The sequence below is a fragment of the Sturnus vulgaris genome, chromosome Z (genome assembly GCF_052056855.1).
Source record: "Sturnus vulgaris isolate bStuVul1 chromosome Z, bStuVul1.hap1, whole genome shotgun sequence".
Classification (NCBI taxonomy): domain Eukaryota; kingdom Metazoa; phylum Chordata; class Aves; order Passeriformes; family Sturnidae; genus Sturnus; species Sturnus vulgaris.
The window spans coordinates 81,463,451-81,485,157 of NC_142283.1; the positions used below are offsets into that span (position 1 = coordinate 81,463,451).

The window sequence follows — 21,707 nt, forward strand, 5'->3', positions numbered from 1 at the left end:
GCAACAAAGGAACAAAGACGCCACGGCTGGCCTCTCATTCCGCATTTTTTTCCCACTAGATGGCACCTGTAAAAGCCTGTCCATGCCCCTGTGGGCTTCTGCTGCCTTTTAATTCGCTTTGTCTTTTGGTCCTGAACTCTCCTGCTTCCCTTTGCTTTGCTCCCACCACAAAGAGGCTCTTGTGGAAGTGCGCTGACATTCAAACACAGTTCCAGAGCCTTCAGCTTCTTTGGTAATTTGTTTTCAAGCACGGTAGTCCTGGGGAGCTTTAAAGGTTTTAAACCAATGTTCCGAAAGGTGTTATCAAAAGAAAGTCGAGAGTTTTTTTTGCTTTCAGTGGCTTTGCTGCCGGGAGAGAGGGTAATTTATCCCGAGGGTGTGGTTCACGCTCAGATCTGTTTTGACATTTTGTGCCAGTTGAAATCCTGTCCAAAGGAAGGATCAGCAGATCTCATCATTCCCTGCTCTCCAGGCTGACACAGCAGTTCCCCCGCTGCCCTCCCACCCTCCGGCAGGGACGAGACCTTTCATTCCCGGCTCTGCCCCGCTCCTCCGGCCGTGGCTGTCCCTCCCTGCGAGCCGCGGCCCTGGTGCCGGTCGGGGTTAACACACCGGCCCTCCTTTCATCACTGATCCTTCCTTTCACACTGATCCTTCCTTTCACACTGATCGTTCCTTTCACACTGATCGTTCCTTTCATCACTGATCGTTCCTTTCATCACTGATCGTTCCTTTCACACTGATCATTCCTTTCACAGCTGATCATTCCTTTCACAGCTGATCGATCCTTTCACACTGATCGATCCTTTCACACTGATCGATCCTTTCACACTGATCGATCCTTACACACTGATCGATCCTTTCATCACTGATCCTTCCTTTCATCACTGATCGATCCTTTCATCACTGATCCTTCCTTTCACACTGATCCTTTCTTTCACACTGATCGATCCTTTCACAGCTGATCATTCCTTACACAACTGATCATTCCTTTCACTATTGATCATTCCTTACACAACTGATCATTCCTTTCACAGCTGATCATTCCTTTCACTATTGATCATTCCTTACACAACTGATCATTCCTTTCACAGCTGATCATTCCTTTCACTATTGATCATTCCTTTCACAATCGATCATTCCTTTCACTATTGATCATTCCTTTCACAGCTGATCATTCCTTTCAGTATTGATCATTCCTTTCACAATCGATCATTCCTTTCACATCTGATCATTCCTTTCACAATCGATCATTCCTTTCACATCTGATCATTCCTTTCACAGCTGATCATTCCTTTCACAATCGATCATTCCTTTCAGGACTGATCACTCACCATTGATGTTCGTGGACTGATCATTCCTTTCACCACTGATCATTCCTTTCACCAGGGCCGTTGCCTGTTTGCCAGTGGCAGTCCCTTCGAGCTGGTGACTCTGAAGGATGGAAGAACCTTCAAACCAGGCCAAGGAAACAACGCTTACATTTTTCCAGGTAATAAATGAAGCTGTCACCGTTTAATCACTAAGATTGGGCTGGCTGCACAAGGCACGGTTAGTGAAGCAGCATTGGAGAACTTGGGAAGGTGAGTGACAGAATGGCCGTCAGTTCAAGAGGTGGTGCATGCATCCACAGTGAGCAAACCCAGCTGGATATTGCTGAGAAAACAGAAGGGTGTTATTAAAGGTTCTGGAACCTGCTGCATTGTGGGTTCTGCTGCTTGCTACGGGAGGAGAGGAGAAAACAAATGTTAACGTGCGCTTGAAGTTATGTTAATAATTCTCAGAGATAATAGTTCTTAAAGTTGTGTTTGCACAGGAGTTTAGAAAAGTGGCACTGGAGATGTTCCTGTGCTTTCCCCTTTCCTCCCTGAGCTGCACAGCTCCAGCTCCCTCTGAAAGCCACCTGCTGTGGCCAGTGAGTGTGGGAGGTGTCCCTGCCCGTGATCTCTCAGGTCTGCTCCAAGCCCAGCCATCCCAGTGCGAGCAGGAAGCCACAGGAAGATTTTCAGGGATGAGGCTGGGGATGAGTCGCAGCAGGCTGCACATTTTGAAGGGATGTGGCCCCAACTGGCAGTGGTTTCCTTGCAGGCGTGGCTCTGGCTGTGATCCTGAGCAGTGTCCGGCACATCAGCGATAAGGTTTTCCTGGAGGCTGCCAAGGTACGTGTGGGAGCAGAGCAGGCTGTGCCCTCCGGCACGGCAGGCGTGGCTTGATGGGCACTTCTCAAACACGGTGCATTCCTGTTCAGCTTATTCCTGTTGGCTTATCCCTCTGCAATGGAGAGGGGCGGGAAGAAAAAAAAAAGAGTTCTGATCAAAAGAAATTGTGCCGAGAATCAGGTTCCATTGCAGTTTTAATGAAGTAGGACGTGTGTCCTTGTGTAAATTATTGTTTGCCTGCTGCCCTGCCTGGTTCTGCAGCTGGCACCGTGGCTGGGGGGAGTTTATCCCCCAAAATACCCGAGTTTGTTTCCCTAAATGCTTGCACTCGCAGCGTGCTGATTCTCAATTCCTCAAACTGAAAGTGTTGAGATCCTGCCTCACTCCAGTGCTTTGGGAGCACTCTGGTGCTAAGAGCACTGCAGCCTGATCCTCGCAGGTGTTCTAGCATGTTACTAGTCACATTCGGGGCGCAGTAAATAAAAAATGTTTGTTTCTCCAACTCAGGCATTGGCAGAGCAGTTGACAGATGAAGAGCTCGCACAGGGAAGGCTTTATCCTCCACTGTCCAATATCAGGGAAGTTTCTATTTATATTGCTGTCAAGGTGAGTATGAAACATAAAATTGCTCTGCACTACAAGTGGTTTATGTGTGCACTAACCTGCAGAATTGCACAGTGTGACCCTCGAGCACGAGGTGCTGGGGCACAACACCCAGTTCTTTGCGAGATATTTACAAAAACGTTCCTGTTGGATCCCAGAATCCTGGGAGTTTGGATCTTTCTGTGCTTCCTGGCACTGACCCCCAGGAGAACACTGCTTTGGACCCGGGGCCTTGGAGAAGGTTTCCAAATTTGAGTGATGGAGTTAAAGTCACGGGTGTGTAATTAGAATAGAAGTGTGTGATTGCACATGGCGAAGGGTTTAAAATTTGAGTTTTTATAGTTTAGTAATAGGTATGGGACAAGATGGAGGATTGTGAGTGTTGTCTCTTTTGGTGCTCATCTCCTTCATGGTTCCAGGCAGTAGTTTCTGGTTGGTCACTTGGTGTCACACTGAGGGTGATGGGAAGTTAGTTATTGAGTTAAAAGGATAAATAATAGAGGTGTTAATTCTCTATTGGACTGTTCAGCTTTAAGAGACCCTTTAGCAGCTGGACCTTGCTCCATTTTCCTCACTTCCAGCAGGTGGCTAGAAGTGCTGCTGGTTGCCCTGTGGTTTTTTTGGTTTTTTTTATAAGATTGAATAACAACCCCAGGTTTCTGGGCTCCCCACACGTTCCCTTAGTTGGGTGCGCCAGAATCACTCCCGACACGAAATCAATCTCTCCACCGGGGTCAGAGACAGAGCCGTGGTGGTTTCCCCGCAGGTGATGGAGTTCCTGTACGCCAACAACATGGCCTTCCACTACCCCGAGCCGGCCGACAAGAGCCGCTACATCCGCTCCAAGGTCTGGACCTACGAGTACGAGTCCTTCATGCCCGACGTGTACGACTGGCCCGAGTCCAAGGTGCACTGATGGCACCAGCTCCTCAGGCAGCACCTCCTACTCTGCAGGGATCCCTTTCTCAGACCAACTTAAATCATGATCTTCGACTCCTCTAATTTATTTTGCGCTCCTTCTCGTTGCCTTTTTTGTTGTTGTTGTTGTTTTTCCTCTCCCCCCCCCACCCTTACACCCCTGTTTTTTTCACCTGATTTCTCCCAAGTACCTGATGAACTGTTAGGATGATGGCGTCTGCCACAGGGATGAGAGAGCCCTCCAAAATTAATTTAAATAATTGCATTTCTAGCTTAGAGCCAGCACCACACCGAAGAATTCCATTAATGATATTTTAGCTGCCCGCCTTTGATGGTGAACCAGAGCTCTCTCATCACTGCTGATGTCCAGAATGATTAATTTCTGCCTTTAAATAATCAGTCTTCTAATTGTCCTGGTGTTGTCACACTGCATTAGCCGTGACATCAGGGGCTACCACTTGCCATAAAGAAACAAAAGGGCAGTTAAAGACAACTTCAAGAGTCTAACGGGGCCTTGTGTTCCATTTCATGTTTGAAGATGCCCACGTCTCCAGACATCCTTGGGGCATTGGCTGCTGTTCCCTTGAGGGGCAGCGAGATGTACACGTGTGGAGTCTGCAGCAAAGTTTGCGGTTTTGTTTCCATTACTCCGTGAAATCTGTTCTCAGGAAAAATGTGAACTAGTTCAAATTGTCCTTGGGAAGCCTGAAAATAACACTAATCACTTAGTAGCTTTAAAAAACAAAGCTGTGCTGTCACAGAATAAATTTTACTGGGTAGAGGTAGGACCCGAAGTAATTTATGGAAATCTTTAAGGATTTCACAAGGAGTTCTTGCACAATGGAGTGCAAGACAATACACCAAAGGATTTTAATTTAATTTTTTAATTTTTTCAAGATTCTGTTTCATCTAAGCCAGGTTGTTTTCTCCCTCGCACGCCCTTGTTCTCACAGAAAGACTGGTGTGTGGTGTTGTGTGGCCCTGCTGGCTGGAGAGCTGCAGGGTGGACTCTGGTGGGACGAGCACCGTGTAGGCAGCGGGTGCGGCTGGAGCAGAAAGCGTTGTCAGGCAGCTGTTTCACACCAGTCTGACCGTTTCCTGAGGTCCTGGTCCCCTGTGTCCTGCTCCGTGTGACCACTGGACTCTAAACATGCCGTGCCTACAAGCTGATCGCCCCACCTTACTCCTCCTGCAGTTTGTCAGAGTCCTTGTGCGAGAACAGGAATTTCCAGTTGAGCTTTTCCTTGCCGGGGGCAGTGCCGCACATTTGCTGCAGGTACCGCGGTGCAGGTTCCCCTGGTTGCTTTGGAGCGAGGCCGAAGTGCCCTGCTCGCTCTGTGGGGACAGGCGAGGTCACCCAGGGATGTCACAGCCTGTGAGTTCCCCGAGCGCGGCCCCTGCAGTGACGGGAGCACAAACAAAGACACGGTGCCATTGCAGATTGCTGCAGCACGGCAGGAAGAGGCCAGGAGTAAATAAAAACAGAGAGATGTGGCAGCAGGCTGTAGTGGCACACACCATCCGGAGAGATAAAGGAAAGCTTGCTCGGGATTTACCCTTGCCACGCACTGCTCTCCTGCCCTCAGTTACACGGGAAAATGCAGAACAGAGCAGGGAAAATGATCCCGGGAACCCCCCAGGCACCTACAGCCTAACCTCTGGCTCTAAAATTACGTTCATACAAAGAACAGTAAACTTTGGGAAGGCGCTGCCCGAGTGGGGAAAAGAAGACTGATTATATAAAGAGAGAAAAGAGTGATGTGGGGAAAAAAAAACTGTGGTATTCAAGCTGTGGTAAAGTGTTGTGTGGTGGGGCTCCAAGTGCTTCACTGCTGAGTTCTGACATGCACATGGACAGGAGCTTGCACTTGCAAGTAAATGTGCAAAGGACACCAACACACACATAGGATGTTTTTACAAAGAGTGCTTTTTTTCATCTATTTTTGCTATGCCTTGTTTTTATCGTATTTAAATTAGTGCTCTTACTGAAAAAAAAAATTATTTATTCAATGTATGAATTATTTTTGCCTTCTGAAAATCCAGTTGTATCTGAAGCCTGTCGTACTGTGCCAGTGGAGTTGTGCATCACTGGATTCCAGAGTACTGGGGACACACGCTTCCTCCCTTCTGCCGACAGTCCGGTTGGGCAGATGAGTAACCAAAACGCCCCAAAATGCACTGATCTCGTGTCCCTAAGAGCTAAGAGTGATCACAGAGGCAGGAGCGCCCGTCCCTGGCTTTGTCTGTGCATCCTCTGTAGCTTGCAGGGGGGACACGGTGGGGTTTTCCCTTCCTGTTGGCAACAGGTAACCTGTCAGCTCACAGAGTTTTTAGTCCATTTCACTCCCTCTTTCATCTTCTCCATATTTTTTTTTTTTTTGGGATACATAGGATTTTAAGATACATAGATTCATGCTCAGTTTTTCTTCAGGTACAATTAATCCTGGAATGAATTACAACTGCTAATCTTGCTGGCTAATAAGGAACCAGTTTCCTTTTTCATATTCTACTTAACATGATTTTTTTTTTCTGTTTGCTGGCTTGTTCAAAATATTTACCGATCTTTATCTGTACAGAAAACTCTCTTAGACAGTATGCAAAGGGAAACAGGTGTCACCAGGATGCATTTTGTCATGTCACATAGTGTAAGTTTAAAAAATACACCACCTGAAGGACCACCAGTGTTTCGCTTGTCACACAGCCCCGGTGACTTGCCCTTCCAGCGATATAAAAGACTGTCTTCCGTGTCTCCTTGGGGCATGCAGAACCCTTCCGAGAGGATCAGGAACTTCAGTCTTGCCCAGGATTTGTCCAATCCTTGCTTCCTTAAAATCAGCAGGAGCAGCAGGGCAGAGCCTCTCGGCACCAACCTGTAGGAATGTTGAGGGGAGAGCAGAGGTGTCTCACGGAGCACAGCCTTTCTTCATAAAACACTGTGGTTTTGTTCAGAGGTGTTGCAAAGGTCTGTGTGTTCCCGAAGCCTCCGCCCAGGTGCCACCAGGACATGTAAAAGGAGATGATTAAAACCTTGTGTCTGGTCTATTTTAAGCCCCCAGTGTGACTCGTGGCACGAGTTCTCGGTTACGTTTGTGGACAGCGATGCATCCTGATCTGTCGTGTTTGTTTTCCAAGCTTCAAGCCAAGTGACACTTTACCTGCAGAGTGGTGTGTAACAGGTTTCCTGTGCTCGGTGCGTGTCTTCCTGCTGTACTGTTGTTTCCAGCACGCTGTTTTACGGGGATAAAGTAACTCTGTCACACTCCTCTGGTAGTACCTGCGAAGATGAACCGTTCACCTTTCGGTTTCCCATTAGCAGCCCTCCGTGGTGACTGTTCCTGTGGGAGAGTGGGGATCACTATTGTAAGCTCCGACCCGGTTTTAGTTCGGCTGACTCTGTGCCTCGGGCAGTCCCAGCTGTTGTTCACTCGCTCCGGGCTCGCTGCAGAGCGCAGAGCCGAGCTCCCCTGCCAGTCTCGGAGCAGGGTGAGAACAGCTGGGGCTGCTGTCTCGCTCTGAGTGCTTCCACTGACATTTCTGGACTCCTTAGGATGATCCACGCTGCCGCCCCGTTCCAGCACAGCCTCGGGCAGCGGGCAGGGCCTGGCGTTATTGCACAGCACGAGGAAACGCCGAGCCGAGCTCCGGCCGCACCTGGCTTGGCACCTGAGTTTGAGCAAAGCCATTCAGCTGCTGTGCCTCCAGCTCCGTGTGGAGACCTGCCCCGTGCCCGGAGACCCCTGAGAGCGGCGTCAGCTCCGTGAGGACGCTCCGGCACAGCTCCGAGCCCGCGCCGCCCGCGCCCAGCTCGCCGTGCGGATGCCGCTGGCTCTGAGGCACCCGCGGTGGCCACCACCCGCCGTGGCCACTGGCTCTGAGGCACGCCGGGCCCTGGCTGCAGCTGCAGGAGGAGGTTGTGCCACCAGACGTGCGCTGGGTGCCCGAGCTCCCCGAGCACGAGGCTAGGCTGGCGCTGGGCTGAGCTCAACTCTCCACCTACCACTGATTTGGACTCATCCACCCTCCAGCTGGGTCCTTCCTAACGGGAATAAAAACACTCCTAGGACTAAACATGGCTGGTTTGTCAACAAAACAGCAAAATAATCTGCATTTATTTCTGTATTAAACATATCTACCTTAAGCAAATCAGTGTAAGCGTGCTGGGCGCTTGTGGGAGCAGCCTGGGAGGGTCGTTGCTCAGCTGAAACTAAAACTGTATGTAAAATGTGAACTGGTTGGGGTTTCTTCCTACTTTATAACGTTGTAACTCTATTGAAATGTGTGTTCTAGTCTTCTATTTTCTTAGTAAAATGCATTCCCTTTGCCTAAGTTGTACCTGATGGTCTTTATTCCAAAAAAACAAAACAAAATACAACACTCGATCTATCCAGGATTGGAAAAACTCCCTTTGCCAAGGGGCTTCATAAACGGGGTTGGATGTGATGATCATTAAGGTCTTTTGCTAGAATCATGGAATCAGAGGATGATTTGAGTTGGAAGGGAACCAGATGACCATCCAGTGCCACCCCCTGCCAGGGCAGGGACACCTTCCACTGCCCCAGGGGTCACCAAGCCTCGTCCAACCTGGCCTTGGACACTGCCAAGGATCCAGGTGATGCTTGGGAAGGCTGACCTGGAACAGAGACTGGACAGAGCAAAGGGACTAAAATCAGTATTTATTGAAAGGATTCACCTTGGGCAGTGCAAGAGCCCGGCTGGGGCTACACCCAAATCAAATCCCAGATGGGTCCTGGTCACGAGTTTTTATACTTTATGAGTTCTGGTTCACCTACATATTGGGCTTAATTGTTCATCCACAGTCTCAGGTCATCAAGTCTCAGCTCCCTGGCTTGCCCCCTTCCTTCCCTTCGATGTTGTTTCTGCTTTTTGGGTGAGGGGTGTCCTTGATTCTCTAGCTAGGAAGGGATTGTTTTGTCTAACTACTCTGTGAAGAGAACTTACTAACCCCTAACAAGAAGTTTCAGAGTTACACACCGAGCAGCAGAGAATCTGAAATATATATAAAAGCTAAAACCCAAGGGATCACAGGGGCAGCCACAGCTGCTCTGGGCACCCTGTGCCAGGGCCTGCCCACCCTCCCAGCCAGCAATTCCTTCCCAAGATCCCATCCAGCCCTGCCCTCTGGCACTGGAAGCCATTGCCTGTGTGCTGTCCCTGCCTGCCTTGTCCCCAGTCCCTCTGCAGCTCTCCTGGAGCCCCTTCAGGCCCTGGCAGGGGCTCTGAGCTCTCCCTGGAGCCTTCTCTTGTGCAGCTGAGCAGCCCCAGCTGTGCCAGGCTGGCTCCAGAGCAGAGGGGCTCCAGCCCTGCAGCATCTCCGTGGCCTCCTCTGGGCTGGCTCCAGCAGCTGCACGTCCTTGTGCTGTTGGAGCCCAGGGCTGGAGGCAGCTCTGCAGGTGGGCTCTCACCTGAGCACAGGGGCACAGGGGCACAATCCCCCGTGCCCTGCTGCCCACGCTGGGGGATCAGCCCAGGGCAGGGGGGTTCAGGCTGGGGCGGGTCCAGCTCTCACCCACAGCACCCCCAGCTCCTTCTCCCAGGGCTGCTCCCTCTGCTCATCCCCAGCCTGGATCGACCCCAGGGGCTGCCCTGACACAGCTGCAGCTCCAGCACTTGGCCTTTCCCCATATAATCAATTCCAAGGTGCACTTTAGACGCGCATTTTCCGGCAGCCGGGAGCTGGGGCCGCGGGGCGGGCTCTGCCCTCACGGCCCCGCCCGCCGGCCCCGCCTGACGCCGCCCGGGAGGTAAGGCCGGGACCGGGCCGGGCCGGGCCCCGATAGCCCATCCCCGTGTCCCGGTAGCCCATCCCCGTGTCCCGGTAGCCCATCCCCGTGTCCCCGAGCCCCCATAGCCCATCCCCGTGTCCCCGGCCCCGCCGTGTGTCCCACAGGCCCCGAGCCCGGGCCGGGAAGCGCGGGCGGGGCCGGGGGTGGCTGAGGGGAGGTCGGTCCGGCGGTGCCTGAAGGGGCTCCAGGAGAGCTGCAGAGGGACTGGGGACAAGGCAGGCAGGGACAGCACACAGGCAATGGCTTCCAGTGCCAGAGGGCAGGGCTGGATGGGATCTTGGGAAGGAATTGCTGGCTGTGAGGGTGTTGAGGCCCTGGCACAGGGTGCCCAGAGCAGCTGTGGCTGCCCCTGGGTCCCTGGCAGTGTCCAAGGCCAGGCTGGACAGGGCTTGGAGCAGGCTGGGACAGTGGGAGGTGTCCCTGCACGTGGCAAACCATTCAATTCTCGTATGATTCCATGATTTTACACAGAGGAAAAGGAAAATGCAAATACTTGTATTTGCGAAGTGTTTGTTTCTGCATTTTGGTTTGTGATGGACAGGAATCATGGCTCTCCCCGAGCCCCCAAGGTCAGGTTGCACCTTGGCGTGCTGGGGAGGACCCTGCAAGCCCAGCTGGGAAGAGAGTGCTTTCTTCTGGGATTCCAGAATCCTGGAATGGTTTGGGTTAGAAGGGCCTCAGAGTCCATCCAGTGCCACCCCCTGCCATGGCAGGGACACCTTCCACTGTTCCAGGCTGCTCCAAGCCCTGTCCAACCTGGCCTTGGACACTGCCAGGGATCCAGGGGCAGCCACAGCTGCTCTGGGCACCCTGTGCCCAGAAACTGGAAGCTTGTGAAAACTCCTCTAAAAAACGACTGAACTTCAGAAATTATTTTGAAAGATATCTTTAGATACTAAGGCACCTGGAGTTTTAAATTCTTCTGGAAACAAGGCAGGAGCAAACTCTGGGAAGTGTGAGGCCGGGGGGAGCACGGTCCATGAGGTGAGAGAGCTGTCCATGTGGCTGTCGTGCTCCTGACACCGTTGTCCGAAGGCTGTCCAGCCCTGCAGAGCAGCCGGGCTACAGACATGTGGGTGGCACAGCTGCTCCCTGGCCTGTGCCCTCGGGCCACCCCTGCCTCTCGTGGGCTCTGGAGTTGCTCTGAGGGAAGTGAGCCTTGCCCCTCTGCACCTCTGGGCTCCTGAAATCCGGGATTGGCATTGAAATGTCGGCAGACACTGTTCGGGGAAAGTCATTCTGAGAAGGAGCTCTCACGCAGGAAAACCCCATTTAAGCAGAGCTCGGAGGACGTAAATTATGGTGGGGGTAGAGATTAGAGCTGTTCCAACTGGATAGGGCTGTTTTCTCTGGTAATCCACAAAGGGCTTGGGCTTGGGCTGCGTGTTTGCAATCTTCCACCGACATAACAAGGAAATCTCTGCTTGTAAATAATGTGTTGTCTGAAAGCCATATCCTGCTCTAGGGAGGTCTTACTTTTATGTGCTAAAGGAAAGGGAGTTTGATCCTCACACTGAACTGTGGAGGATGCCTTGACTTAAAACAAAAGCGTTTGTTGGTTTCCCTGCATAAACTCATCAGATCACAGAATCCCCTGAGCTGGAAGGGACCCACAGGGATCATCCAGCCCAGCTCCCCAGCAACCCCACCCTGTGCATCCCTGGGAGCAGTGTCCAAACTCTCCTGGAGCTCTGGGGGAATTCCCTCTGGGGGAAGAACCTTTCCCTGATATCCCACCTAAACCTCCCTGGCACAGCTCCGGCCGTTCGCTGGGTGCTGTCCCTGTCACAGGGAGCAGCCAGCAGCGCCTGCCGGCACCCCTGAGCCCCAGGTGTGTGTTGCAGGTGCCTCGCAGCGGGGATGTCTCTGGAGATCACCTTCCTGGGCACGGGCGCAGCTTTCCCGTCGCCGTCCCGCGGAGCCTCGGCGCTGGCGCTGCGCAGGGAGGGCCAGTGCTGGCTCTTCGACTGCGGCGAGGGCACGCAGACACAGCTCATGAGGAGCCACCTCCGGGCAGGTGCGTGCCCGCCTGGGGCTCGGCTCGGTGCCGGCGAGGCGCTGCGTGTGCGGTGATAGGCGGGAAGGGCTCTGGAACCTGTGAGAAATGAGAGCCGTAAAGGAGGTGTGCGTTGGCCAGGAGAAGGTAGAATACAGGAGGGGGAAAGTGGGATGAGTGGGAATGAGCTGGAACAGAGCCTGGGGATTCCCTGGAATGGCTCTTGGGGTGAAGAGCCGGTGTCCAGGTGCTCTGGGATTCAGGGAAACGAGAAAGGGAAGGAAATCAGAAAAAAAAAAATCAGGAAATTCCCCTCCTTATTCTGAGGAATTGGTTCAGATTTCCAGCAGAAGTATGAACTTCCCATCCCTGGAAGTGTTTTGTAAATAGAATTCCATGGAATTATGGAACGGTTTGGGCGGGAAGGGACCTTAAATCTCATGCCATTCCAACCCAGGGACACTTCCCACTATCCCAGGTGGATCCAACCCTGAGGCGCACGGGGATAGCTCCTCCCAAAACACGAGCACCAAAACTTCAAACTCCTGCCCTATTTATGCCCCAAACGCCCGGGATTGCACAAATCTCCTCATACATATTCATGTCCTAGCCCCTCCTAGTCTCTCTTACTCTCGCTTCGTATTCACATGAACCAAAAGTCCTTTTGCGCTTGTGCTTCCCTAATTCAATTCTTTGACAAAAGCATTCAAACTCTTTATCGTACTAGAATTTTTCGACTTTGTTTTGGGAGCGTGCGTCTTAGCCTTTTGGGCACGTTTTAGGCTTTGAGATTTTAAATTTATCACTTATTACCAGTAGCTTGTACCCCTCACCCCATTTACAAGTTTTAACTTCGCTTATCGCACGCTCGTTTGCCTCTCCGCCCGATTTTGCGAGCACGGCAAATATCAGATATTCCTGATGGTCTTAGTTAATTTAATGAGCCGTTCCTTCCCGGCCCCCGTCTCACGGCAGTGGGGGCTGCACCTCCGGCTGCCGGAGCCACTCCGAATTAATTCCTCGGGCTTGGCAATTCCCAGCGGGCAGCACAGAAACGGGAGCGGTTTGCCTGCAGGCAGCTCTGCACCAAACCTGCCTTCCTGTGGCTGAACGTCTCTTGCCAAGCGGGGCTCTGCGTGGTGCGGGGAACTTTCAGGGTCTGGGCAAATAAATGAGAAATGCAGCTCCCCTCAGTCACTGTGCTCTCCCAGCCCTCGGTGGCAGGAGCTGTCTTCTGTCTCCCAAGGAGTGAAGATGGATCGTCAGTGACAAACAGAAATACAAGCTGCTGCTCCTCCAAAACCCGTCAGGGGATTTAGTGACAGGTAGATAGACGGGTTTCCACTAAATTCTCTAGTGAATTCCTGTGAAAGCCAAAGAAGGAGGTTCTGCCAGGTGCAGGAGGAGATGCCTTGCTGTGTGGAAGTGGGAGCTCAGCAGAGGAGACAGAGGCAGCCTGGTTCAGGGAGGTGTGTGTGCAACCAGAGACACTTCTGGGCTCTTCTCACCTGGGGCGAGGCACACGAGAGAGCCCAGGCGTTCACAGAGCAACTGCTCTCTTGTTTTAAACAAACCAGTCAGGAGCTGCTGGGCTTCTTGCCTCTTAAAACACTCTGGAATCGAAACTGCTGGTTTGGTTTTGGTTATTTTTGAACTCGTTCGTTTCACGGGTTAAGAGTCAAAAGGAGGAGCAACACTAATTCCCGACTGTGTTCCTCGTTAGTCTACGGTTTTCCTGTAAGGTTTAAGGTCAGATTTTAAGATTTTAAGCTTTAAGCCCTGCACTTCCTTGCATTTCACATGGCAGATGTCCCCAGCCAGGCCCATTCCATGCTTGTAGAATGCCTGGCTTAGAAGGAGCTGAGACTCGCATCTCTGAAGCCTTTCCTTGGCAGATCAGGCCAAAATAAACCTTGTGGAAGGGATGGATGGGGAAAGAAATCCCTTCTGGTTTGGGATTTGTTTGTTAAACACTGGTTTTAATTTCCCTCCTTGCTTATTTCAAACGTCTTGCCAAACAGCGATCATTTCTGAGTCCTTGCATTGTTTATTTATTTTCCTGCTTTTGTCTCTTCCTGCCCTAATCAACAGCCAGAATTACCAAGATTTTCATCACTCATCTTCACGGCGACCACATTTTTGGACTGCCTGGGCTGCTGTGCACGCTGAGCCTGCAGAGCAATGATGCCAGCAAAGCCCCCGTTGATATTTATGGGCCCCTGGGGCTGCGGAGCTTCCTCTGGAGGAGCCTGGAGCTGTCCCACTCCCAGCTCCTCTTCCCCATCACCGTCCACGAGCTGGTCCCCACGCGGGACCAGTGCCCCCCTGAGGAATTCAAGGACTTTTCCAGCCTGGACAGAGGTGAGGAGCTTTCCCAGGGGCCCCCGGGGAGAGTCCTGCACCTGGACGCCGGAGAAGATTCCTACCTGCTGGTGGAGGACGAGCAGCTGGTGGTGAGAGCGTTCCGCCTCTTCCACCGCGTGCCCTCCTTCGGCTTCGTGCTGCAAGAGAAGCCCCGGCCCGGGAAGCTCAACGTGCAGAAACTCAAAGACCTTGGTACCTACCCTGGCTTATTGTCCCTCTTGTCACTCCTCTTACGACCACCTTCCCTCGTGCTGCAGCGAATCAGAGCTGCTGTCTCTCCCCGTAGTCTGTTCTAACTCCCTTTTCTCTTTTCTGCCACGGACATTTTGGCACCTGACCGCCCTGGTGTGTAACACTGGTCAGACGGGGAATACCACAGACCATTCTCATGCTGGGAGCACCTAACGAGTTCAGGGGCCAAAGTTTAAACAGCTCAGCGTGGCTTTCAGGAAAACATATGGCCAGTATTTGCATGGTTTTGTTGACTTTGATACGAGCAATATAATTGGGTTTTTTTAATATGGTTTCCCTGAGCAGCTGTGGCTGCCCCTGGATCCCTGGGAGTGTCCAAGGCCAGGCTGGAACACCCTGGGATGGTGGAAGTTGTCCCTGCCCGTGCAGGATGAACTCTGAGGTGCCTTCCAACCCTAACTTCTATAATTTTCTTCAAACACACTTCCTGCTAAGGTTACGAGCCCTTAATTGGTATCAAAAAAGTGAAATACCTGCTGATTTTTACCCTGAGGCTGTGCTTTTCTTCCAGCCTAGCACATCTCTAGGGCTGTCATTTCCAGGCTGATACAATGGGTACAATCCTCAGGGGCTCTTTTGCCTTTACCCACCAGGAGTGCAGCCGGGTCCCTCCTACGGGAAGCTGAAGAGCGGCGCCTCCATCGTCCTGGAAAACGGAGCCACGCTTTTTCCCGGGGATGTGCTGGACGCTCCCATTCCCGGCAGGAAGATCTGCGTGCTGGGCGACTGCTCGGGGCCGCTGGGGGAGGCGGCGGAGCGGCTGTGCCGGGACGCGGACGTGCTGGTGCACGAAGCCACGCTGGCCGACGGGCAGCGCGACAAGGCGCGACAGCGCGGGCACAGCACGCCCGCCACGGCCGCCGAGCTGGCCAAGAGGTGCCGCGCCGCGAGGCTGGTGCTGACCCACTTCAGCCAGCGGTACCGGCCCGCCGGGCAGCCCGGCCACGGCGACACCGCCGTCACCGAGCTCCGGAGGCAGGCGGAGGCCGTGATGGGGGGGCGGGAGGTGACGCTGGCCGAGGACTTCATGACCATAGAGATCCCCGTGAAAAAGTGAAAATTGAGGAGTTTGTGACCACAGAGATCCCAGTGAAAAAGTGAAAATTGAGGAGTTCGTGACCACAGAGATCCCAGTGACAACTGAGGAGTTCATGACCACAGAGATCCCAGTGAAAAGGTGAAAATTGAGGAGTTTGCCACCACAGAGATCCCAGTGAAAAAGTGAAAATTGAGGACTTCATGACCACAGAGATCCCCGTGAAAAAGTGACAGATGAGGAGTTTGTGACCACAGAGATCCCCGTGAAAAACTGAAAATTTAGGACTTCATGACCATAGAGATCCCCGTGAAAAAGTGAAAATTGAGGAGTTCGTGACCACAAAGATCCCAGTGAAAAACTGAGGAGTTCATGACCACAGAGATCCCAGTGAAAAAGTGAAAAATGAGGAGTTTGCCACCACAGAGATCCCAGTGACAACTGAGGACTTCATGACCACAGAGATCCCAGTGAAAAAGTGAAAAATGAGGAATTCGTGACCACAGAGATCCTGATAAGTGAAAACTGAGGAATTCATGGCCACAGAAACCCCAATGAACAAGGGAAAACGCTGGTGCTGGCAAGCTGAGCTTTTCGGGTGTCCTGCCCGTTAAAAACCTCAGAGTGACATCTCTGCCAGAGCCGTACACAGCATTGTGTGGCCTGATCTCTGTGTAAGGGGACACTGAAATTAATAACATTAATACAATTAATAAAATTAATAAAATTAATAAAGCAGTGAGAACTCTGCCGGGTGTTTGTAACTGGGGGTGTTGCTGTGCTCAAGAGCAGGAGCTCTGCTCATTCCCCACCTGCATACAAAGTTTTCTCATAAATAAATGAACAAACAAACAGCGTTTAGGCTTCCTGCCAAATGAATTACTCTTAACAATTCCATCCACTCGCAGCCCTAAAGCATCGGCACTGCACGTTCACACGCTGTAACATTTTGGAAGCAGAATGCATTTTAAAGCAGGGATTATCCTGATGGAAGCACGTTGGTGTCCAAGGAAATGCCCCTGCAGGGGAATCTCACCTGCACACGCTCAGCCTGTGCCTGCAGTCACTTCTTTCCTTCTGCTGACCTGGCTTCGGGCTCCTGTCCTCCCCACCGAACTCGAAGCTGGAGTTTCCCAAATTTTAGCTGAATTTGCTGATCCGAAGCAAACTCTGGAAAAGCCAGCCCTGAGTGTCCCCCGGGATGTGCTCCTCGGAGCTGGAACACTTGGTAGCTGTGTGAGCAACACCGGGAGTTCTGTCAGGACACCCTGCTGGTATTGCTGGGGGTGAAATTCTGCACAGCCTTCAGAGAGAGGAAAAGGAAAAGGGAAAGGAAAAGGAAAAGGAAAAGGAAAAGGAAAAGGAAAAGGAAAAGGAAAAGGAAAAGGAAAAGGAAAAGGAAAAGGAAAAGGAAAAGGAAAAGGAAAAGGAAAAGGAAAAGGAGGGGAAGGGAAAAGGGAAAGGAAAGGAAAAAGGAAGGGAAAGGAAAGGAAAGGAAAGGAAAGGAAAGGAAAGGAAAGGAAAGGAAAGGAAAGGAAAGGAAAGGAAAGGAAAGGAAAGGAAAGGAAAGGAAAGGAAAGGAAAGGAAAGGAAAGGAAAGGAAAGGAAAGGAAAGGGATTCTTTGATTTCTTTAAACAATGATACTGGGAAGAGTTGCAGAACATGAGTCGTGGAGCAGAAATTCGCTGGTGTCTCTGTTTTTCTCTCAGAAATACGGTGTAAAACAGGCAGGCCTGTTCTGTCTCCCCACAAACTTTCTTTTCTTTGATAAAAAGAAACTGTGCAGAGACCAGGCTCCAATTTTGGGCGGTCAGGAGCCGAGCAGACTCCAGCTGTGCCGGGCTTCACCCAGGGAAAGAACAACTTTGTTGTCCTGACCCGCTCTGCTCCTCCCTGAACAGCCCCACGCTGCTGTTTTCACACCTGTCCACAGGTGTGGCAGCAAGGCTGGGGCACAGGTGTGAATCCTGGGTGAGAACGGGTCATTTTGGGAGGAGCACAGCAAGGGAAGAGAGTTTCAAACTGAAGCAACAGGTCAGGGCCCTCTCCACGTAACAGGCCTGGGGGTTTGGTGCACGACTGAAAAACGAATGCGATTTTAATGCAATTTATTCTACTTGGAAAGCCAAGGGAGGAAATGTTCCTTTCCCCTGAGCTGAGAACAAAAGCTGAAGGCTGCTTGGTCTCTGCTCAAGGCCGGATCATTTGCTATCAATTTAAAAGATGATTGCTTTTGGGCACGCCAGTGAATCAGAGTACACTCAGTGCTGGGGTCATAGAAAATCTCTGTCCTTCCAATTTAATGTGTTTTAGGGTTTGAAACCGCAGCTGCCTCTCTATAGCAGGCCCGTGTGTCCTTGCTTACCACGCTCCCTGCTCCTGAGTCTGGATACCAGATTACTTCATAATCCTGACTGCTAATGAAACATGAATTAAATTAATGGGAACACGTGTGCCCGTCAGGAGAGGCTTGGATCATAGATTGCCTGATTTCTCAGAGAGTTTATCTTTCCATTAATCATCTCTTGATCACCAGACAGCAAAATTCCTTTGCATTCAAAGAGATCTGCCTATCCGAGAGCTTCCCCTGACAGCACACAAGCACTCTGGAGTTTCAACAGGTTCTGGGGACGTAAAGGAAGATCCTTTAAAATTATCTTTAAGCTTCGGGTAACTCATTTTAACCACCCCTCTGCCTTCCTGGAAGAGTTCCTCAAAGTTTAGTTCCTTTTTTTTCCCAGCTGTTACCAGTGGAAGGACCTGTTAAAACTGCAGAAGCAGCTTTTTGTGCTGTGGGAAAGAGGGAGGGGGAGGAAATGAGACGTGAGGAGTTTTGTAAGAGCAGAGATGTCCCAGGCTGGCAGGGCAGGGGGGCTGAGCGTCCCTGAAATGCTGAGGAGGGAGTTCCTGCAGCACAGGAATACTGTGGACAGCCCCAGCCTAGTCTGGGCTCTAAATCCAGCCGGGCAGGGAGACCCAGCTGCGGGTGTGAGAGTGGCTGGGGGGTTTTTTTTGTTTGTTTTCATTTAGAGTTAGGATTGAATGTTTGAGAGACAGAATTTTTGTTCGGGCTTGGTTGTTTATTATTTTTATTTATTTAATTTATTTAAATTTTATTTAAATTTTTTTTATTTAAAAAGTTTGTATTTTATTTTTTTATTTTATTTAAAGTATATATTTATTTAAATATATATTAAATATAATATAATAATATTAAATATATATATAAGTATATATTTATTTATTTAAAATTTATTTTATTTATTTTTTTTATTTTATTTAAAGTACAGAGAGTTTTTTAGCACTTCTAGCTATTGAGCTAAAAGTGAGCAAAATGGAGCTGAACCGAGCTGGTTATAAGGTCTTTGAAAGCTAAACAGTCCAATAGAGAACTAACACCTCTATTATTGATACTTTTGACCCAATAACCAAACTCCCGTGCCCCGCAGTGCAGCACTGACTGTGCAACCAGAAACTATTGCCTGAAATCGTGAAGGAAGAAGACAGAAAGAGACAACACTCACAATCCTCCATCTTGTCCCATACCTATTATTATATTCTAAAACCCCAAATTCAAAACTTTTCACCATGTGCAATCACACCAGTGATTTTAACTCCATCACTCAAATTTGGAAACCTTCTCCAAGGCCCCGGGTCCAAAGCAGTGTTCTCCTGGGGGTCAGTGCCAGGAAGCACAGAAAGATCCAAACTCCCAGGATTCTGGGATCCAGCATGGATATCCCAGCCTCTGCCATCAGCTGTTCCCCATGGCCACGGTGGGAATGTTCAGCTTTTTTCTTTTCTTTTCTTTTTTTTTTTTTAAATAGACTTTAAAAACAATTGGCTCTCACTGCGTTGTGTCTGTTTGTAAGGAAAAGCGTATTAATTATTTACCTGGGGTGGTTTGGTTCCAGAAATCTGCGTTCTGGCGAGCTGGCAGGACTGGCCCAGGTCTGCCTGAAATCAGTGGCTTGGCACCGAGTCCCTGGGGCATTAACTTCTCATTCTTTCTATTCCAATAATTTCTCACTGTTAGCACGAAGGCACTGGCCGGCTGCCCGGGGGGGAAATTCGACCCCAGCGTTGTGGGGAGCAGGGTGGGCACACAGAGATTGCCCCGGGAGCCTCAGCACAGAGACCAGCACGTTCCTGCAGGATTTTTGGGACGCCCCGCTGGCCTCCCCTGGGGTTTAACGCAATATTTGTGCTGCGGGGGGTGGGTCAGTGCGCTGCCCCACAGATAAATAAATAAACAAATAAATAAATAAAACAAAGTGCTGCCCCGAGGTTCACAGCACCCTTTCCTCTTCTCTCTTAAAAGCTGCGTTTAGACTCACTGCCTCCCTCCTCAAGGCTGGGTTTGACAGGGTGTATTCGCACTGACTCTCCCGTTCTGCACACCTGAGGAACTGGAACATTTCCCCGCCTGGCTAACATTCTGCCTTTGAGGAAATCCCCGCGGCCCAAGGGCTGCAGGTGGCTCTGCGGCCACAAAGGGAACAGACCGTGCTCATTAGCTGTTCAATTAGGGTTAATTAGTCCCGTGCCTGGCAGAGGGAGGTGCTGGTGTGTGGACACACACATTCACAGAGCCAGGGAATTGCAGCTTGGAAATCCTTTCCAGGCCTGGATTTCTCCTGTCTCTCAGCTCCATTCCCAGGCTGACAAGCTGACTGCAGCTTCAGTTAGGGAGGAGTCTCCCAGAGTGATAACGTGGTGAAAAACAGAATGGAATTCATAATAAAGATTAACCCCTGGTGTGTTTCCCGTGGGATCCATCCTGAGGTGCTGTCCCAAGGATGTTTTTCCCAATTGTCCAACGAACTACTGTCCTGTCCTAGCTGCACATAACACACTTTAAATCCGGGCTGTCTGTACAATAAATTGGCCTTTTTTCCCCAAAGAGCTCCGTGTGTGTTGCTGTCCCTATTTTCAGCTCAGTGACCACACTGGTGCACAGCCTGTCCCAGCTGTGAGCCCTGAGCAGCAGTGCCACGGGCTGGGAATCCGGTGTGGGACACTCCCCTCCCACCTGGAGCGCTCCTCTCCCGCCCAGAATCCCTTCAGATTCCCAGAAATAGGTAATTTGCACTGCGAGCAGCAAATCCTGGCGTGGAGAGGCTTCAATCACATCCACCCGGGAAGAGATGACAAATATAGGAGCATTATATATTGCTTTTCAACACTAAGGGATGTGGAAGTGACTATAAATGACTGAACAGTGTGAGCAGGAAATTTTGATGGGGTGATATAACAATTTTTTAAAATTCCGATTATTCTTGGTTCTTGTTAGAGTGGCTGTGGCAGCACGCCAGCACCTTGCCAAATGCACTCAGCAAAAATAAGTTGCATTTTTCAGGGGATAAGGTACTTCACACACCTTTTTCCATTCTGCTTTGTATTCCAGTGGTGGCTCAACGCCACAAGGGCAGGAGGATGTATCATTCTAGTCCTAAAACAGATTTTCCTTCGCATCTGAGCTCCTCTGGGGAGTTGGCGTGTGCTGGGTGAGGAGATGGGAATGCAGAGCTGTGTGTGCTGGGCTTGTCCTCAATTTCCTGCCCGGGGCTGATCCCCCAGCCGGAATCCCAGGGAATTCTGCCCCTGTGCCCCTGTGCTCAGGTGAGAGCCCACCTGCAGAGCTGCCTCCAGCCCTGGGCTCCAACAGCACAAGGACGTGCAGCTGCTGGAGCCAGCCCAGAGGAGGCCACGGAGATGCTGCAGGGCTGGAGCCCCTCTGCTCTGGAGCCAGCCTGGCACAGCTGGGGCTGCTCAGCTGCACAAGAGAAGGCTCCAGGGAGAGCTCAGAGCCCCTGCCAGGGCCTGAAGGGGCTCCAGGAGAGCTGCAGAGGGACTGGGGACAAGGCAGGCAGGGACAGCACACAGGCAATGGCTTCCAGTGCCAGAGGGCAGGGCTGGATGGGATCTTGGGAAGGAATTGCTGGCTGGGAGGGTGGGCAGGCCCTGGCACAGGGTGCCCAGAGCAGCTGTGGCTGCCCCTGCATCCCTGGCAGTGTCCAAGGCCAGGTTGGACAGGGCTTGGAGCAGCCTGGGACAGTGGAAGGTGTCCCTGCCATGGCAGGGGGTGGAATTTGTTGAACTTTTATGATACTTTCAGTCCAAACCATCTCGGTGTTTTCTCATTTGAGAGATTTTGCACTTGTGGGGCTGCGCATTTGCTGGGGTTGTGTTGCCACAGCCACATTTTTAGGCCCAGGGGCTCCCCCAGTGCTGGCACCCTCTGGAACCGCACCCGGGATGGACACCGAGGGGCTGGAGCGTGTCCAGGGCAGGGAACGGAGCTGGGGAAGGGGCTGGAGCCCCAGGAGAGGCTGAGGGAGCTGGAAAGGGGCTCAGCCTGGAGAAAAGGAGGCTCAGGGGGGACCTTGTGGCTCTGCACAACTCCCTGACAGGAGGGGACAGCCGGGGGGGATTTGGGATCTTATCCCAGGGAACAGGGACAGGAGGAGAGGGAACGGCCTCAGGCTGGGCCAGGGGAGGCTCAGGGTGGACACCAGGAGGAATTTCCCCATGGAATGGGCGGTCAGGGGCTGCTCAGGGAGCTTTGGAGCGC

At 51.4% G+C, this 21,707-nt stretch overlaps 2 protein-coding genes across 2 annotated transcripts in view; both read left to right on the top strand.

The window, feature by feature from the left end:
* The window catches only part of ME2 (malic enzyme 2), a 29,763-nt gene extending 25,995 nt beyond the window's left edge, over positions 1-3,768 (top strand). Inside the window, exons 13-16 of the mRNA XM_014894905.2 lie at positions 1,390-1,492; positions 2,089-2,159; positions 2,667-2,765; positions 3,529-3,768. Coding sequence (XP_014750391.1) covers positions 1,390-1,492; positions 2,089-2,159; positions 2,667-2,765; positions 3,529-3,678 — 423 coding nt within the window. The 3' untranslated portion in view covers positions 3,679-3,768. The remainder of the gene's footprint in view (positions 1-1,389; positions 1,493-2,088; positions 2,160-2,666; positions 2,766-3,528) is intronic.
* Positions 3,769-9,404: 5,636 nt separating this feature from the next.
* On the top strand, positions 9,405-15,882 carry ELAC1 (elaC ribonuclease Z 1). Its single transcript, XM_088156117.1, has 4 exons — positions 9,405-9,442; positions 11,329-11,501; positions 13,572-14,036; positions 14,690-15,882. Exons 2-4 carry the CDS (start codon positions 11,345-11,347, stop codon positions 15,151-15,153), a joined length of 1,086 nt encoding a protein of 361 aa, XP_088012243.1. The 5' UTR covers positions 9,405-9,442; positions 11,329-11,344; the 3' UTR covers positions 15,154-15,882.
* The last annotated feature ends 5,825 nt before the right edge of the window (positions 15,883-21,707 follow it).

Excerpts from the sequence above, each read along its gene's own strand:
- ELAC1 (XM_088156117.1), top strand. The coding sequence starts at position 11,345 with ATGTCTCTGGAGATCACCTTCCTGGGCACGGGCGCAGCTTTCCCGTCG. Across the intron at positions 11,502-13,571 it reads GAGGAGCCACCTCCGGGCAG|CCAGAATTACCAAGATTTTC; the intron begins GTGCGTGCCCGC and ends CCTAATCAACAG. Across the intron at positions 14,037-14,689 it reads GCAGAAACTCAAAGACCTTG|GAGTGCAGCCGGGTCCCTCC; the intron begins GTACCTACCCTG and ends TTTACCCACCAG.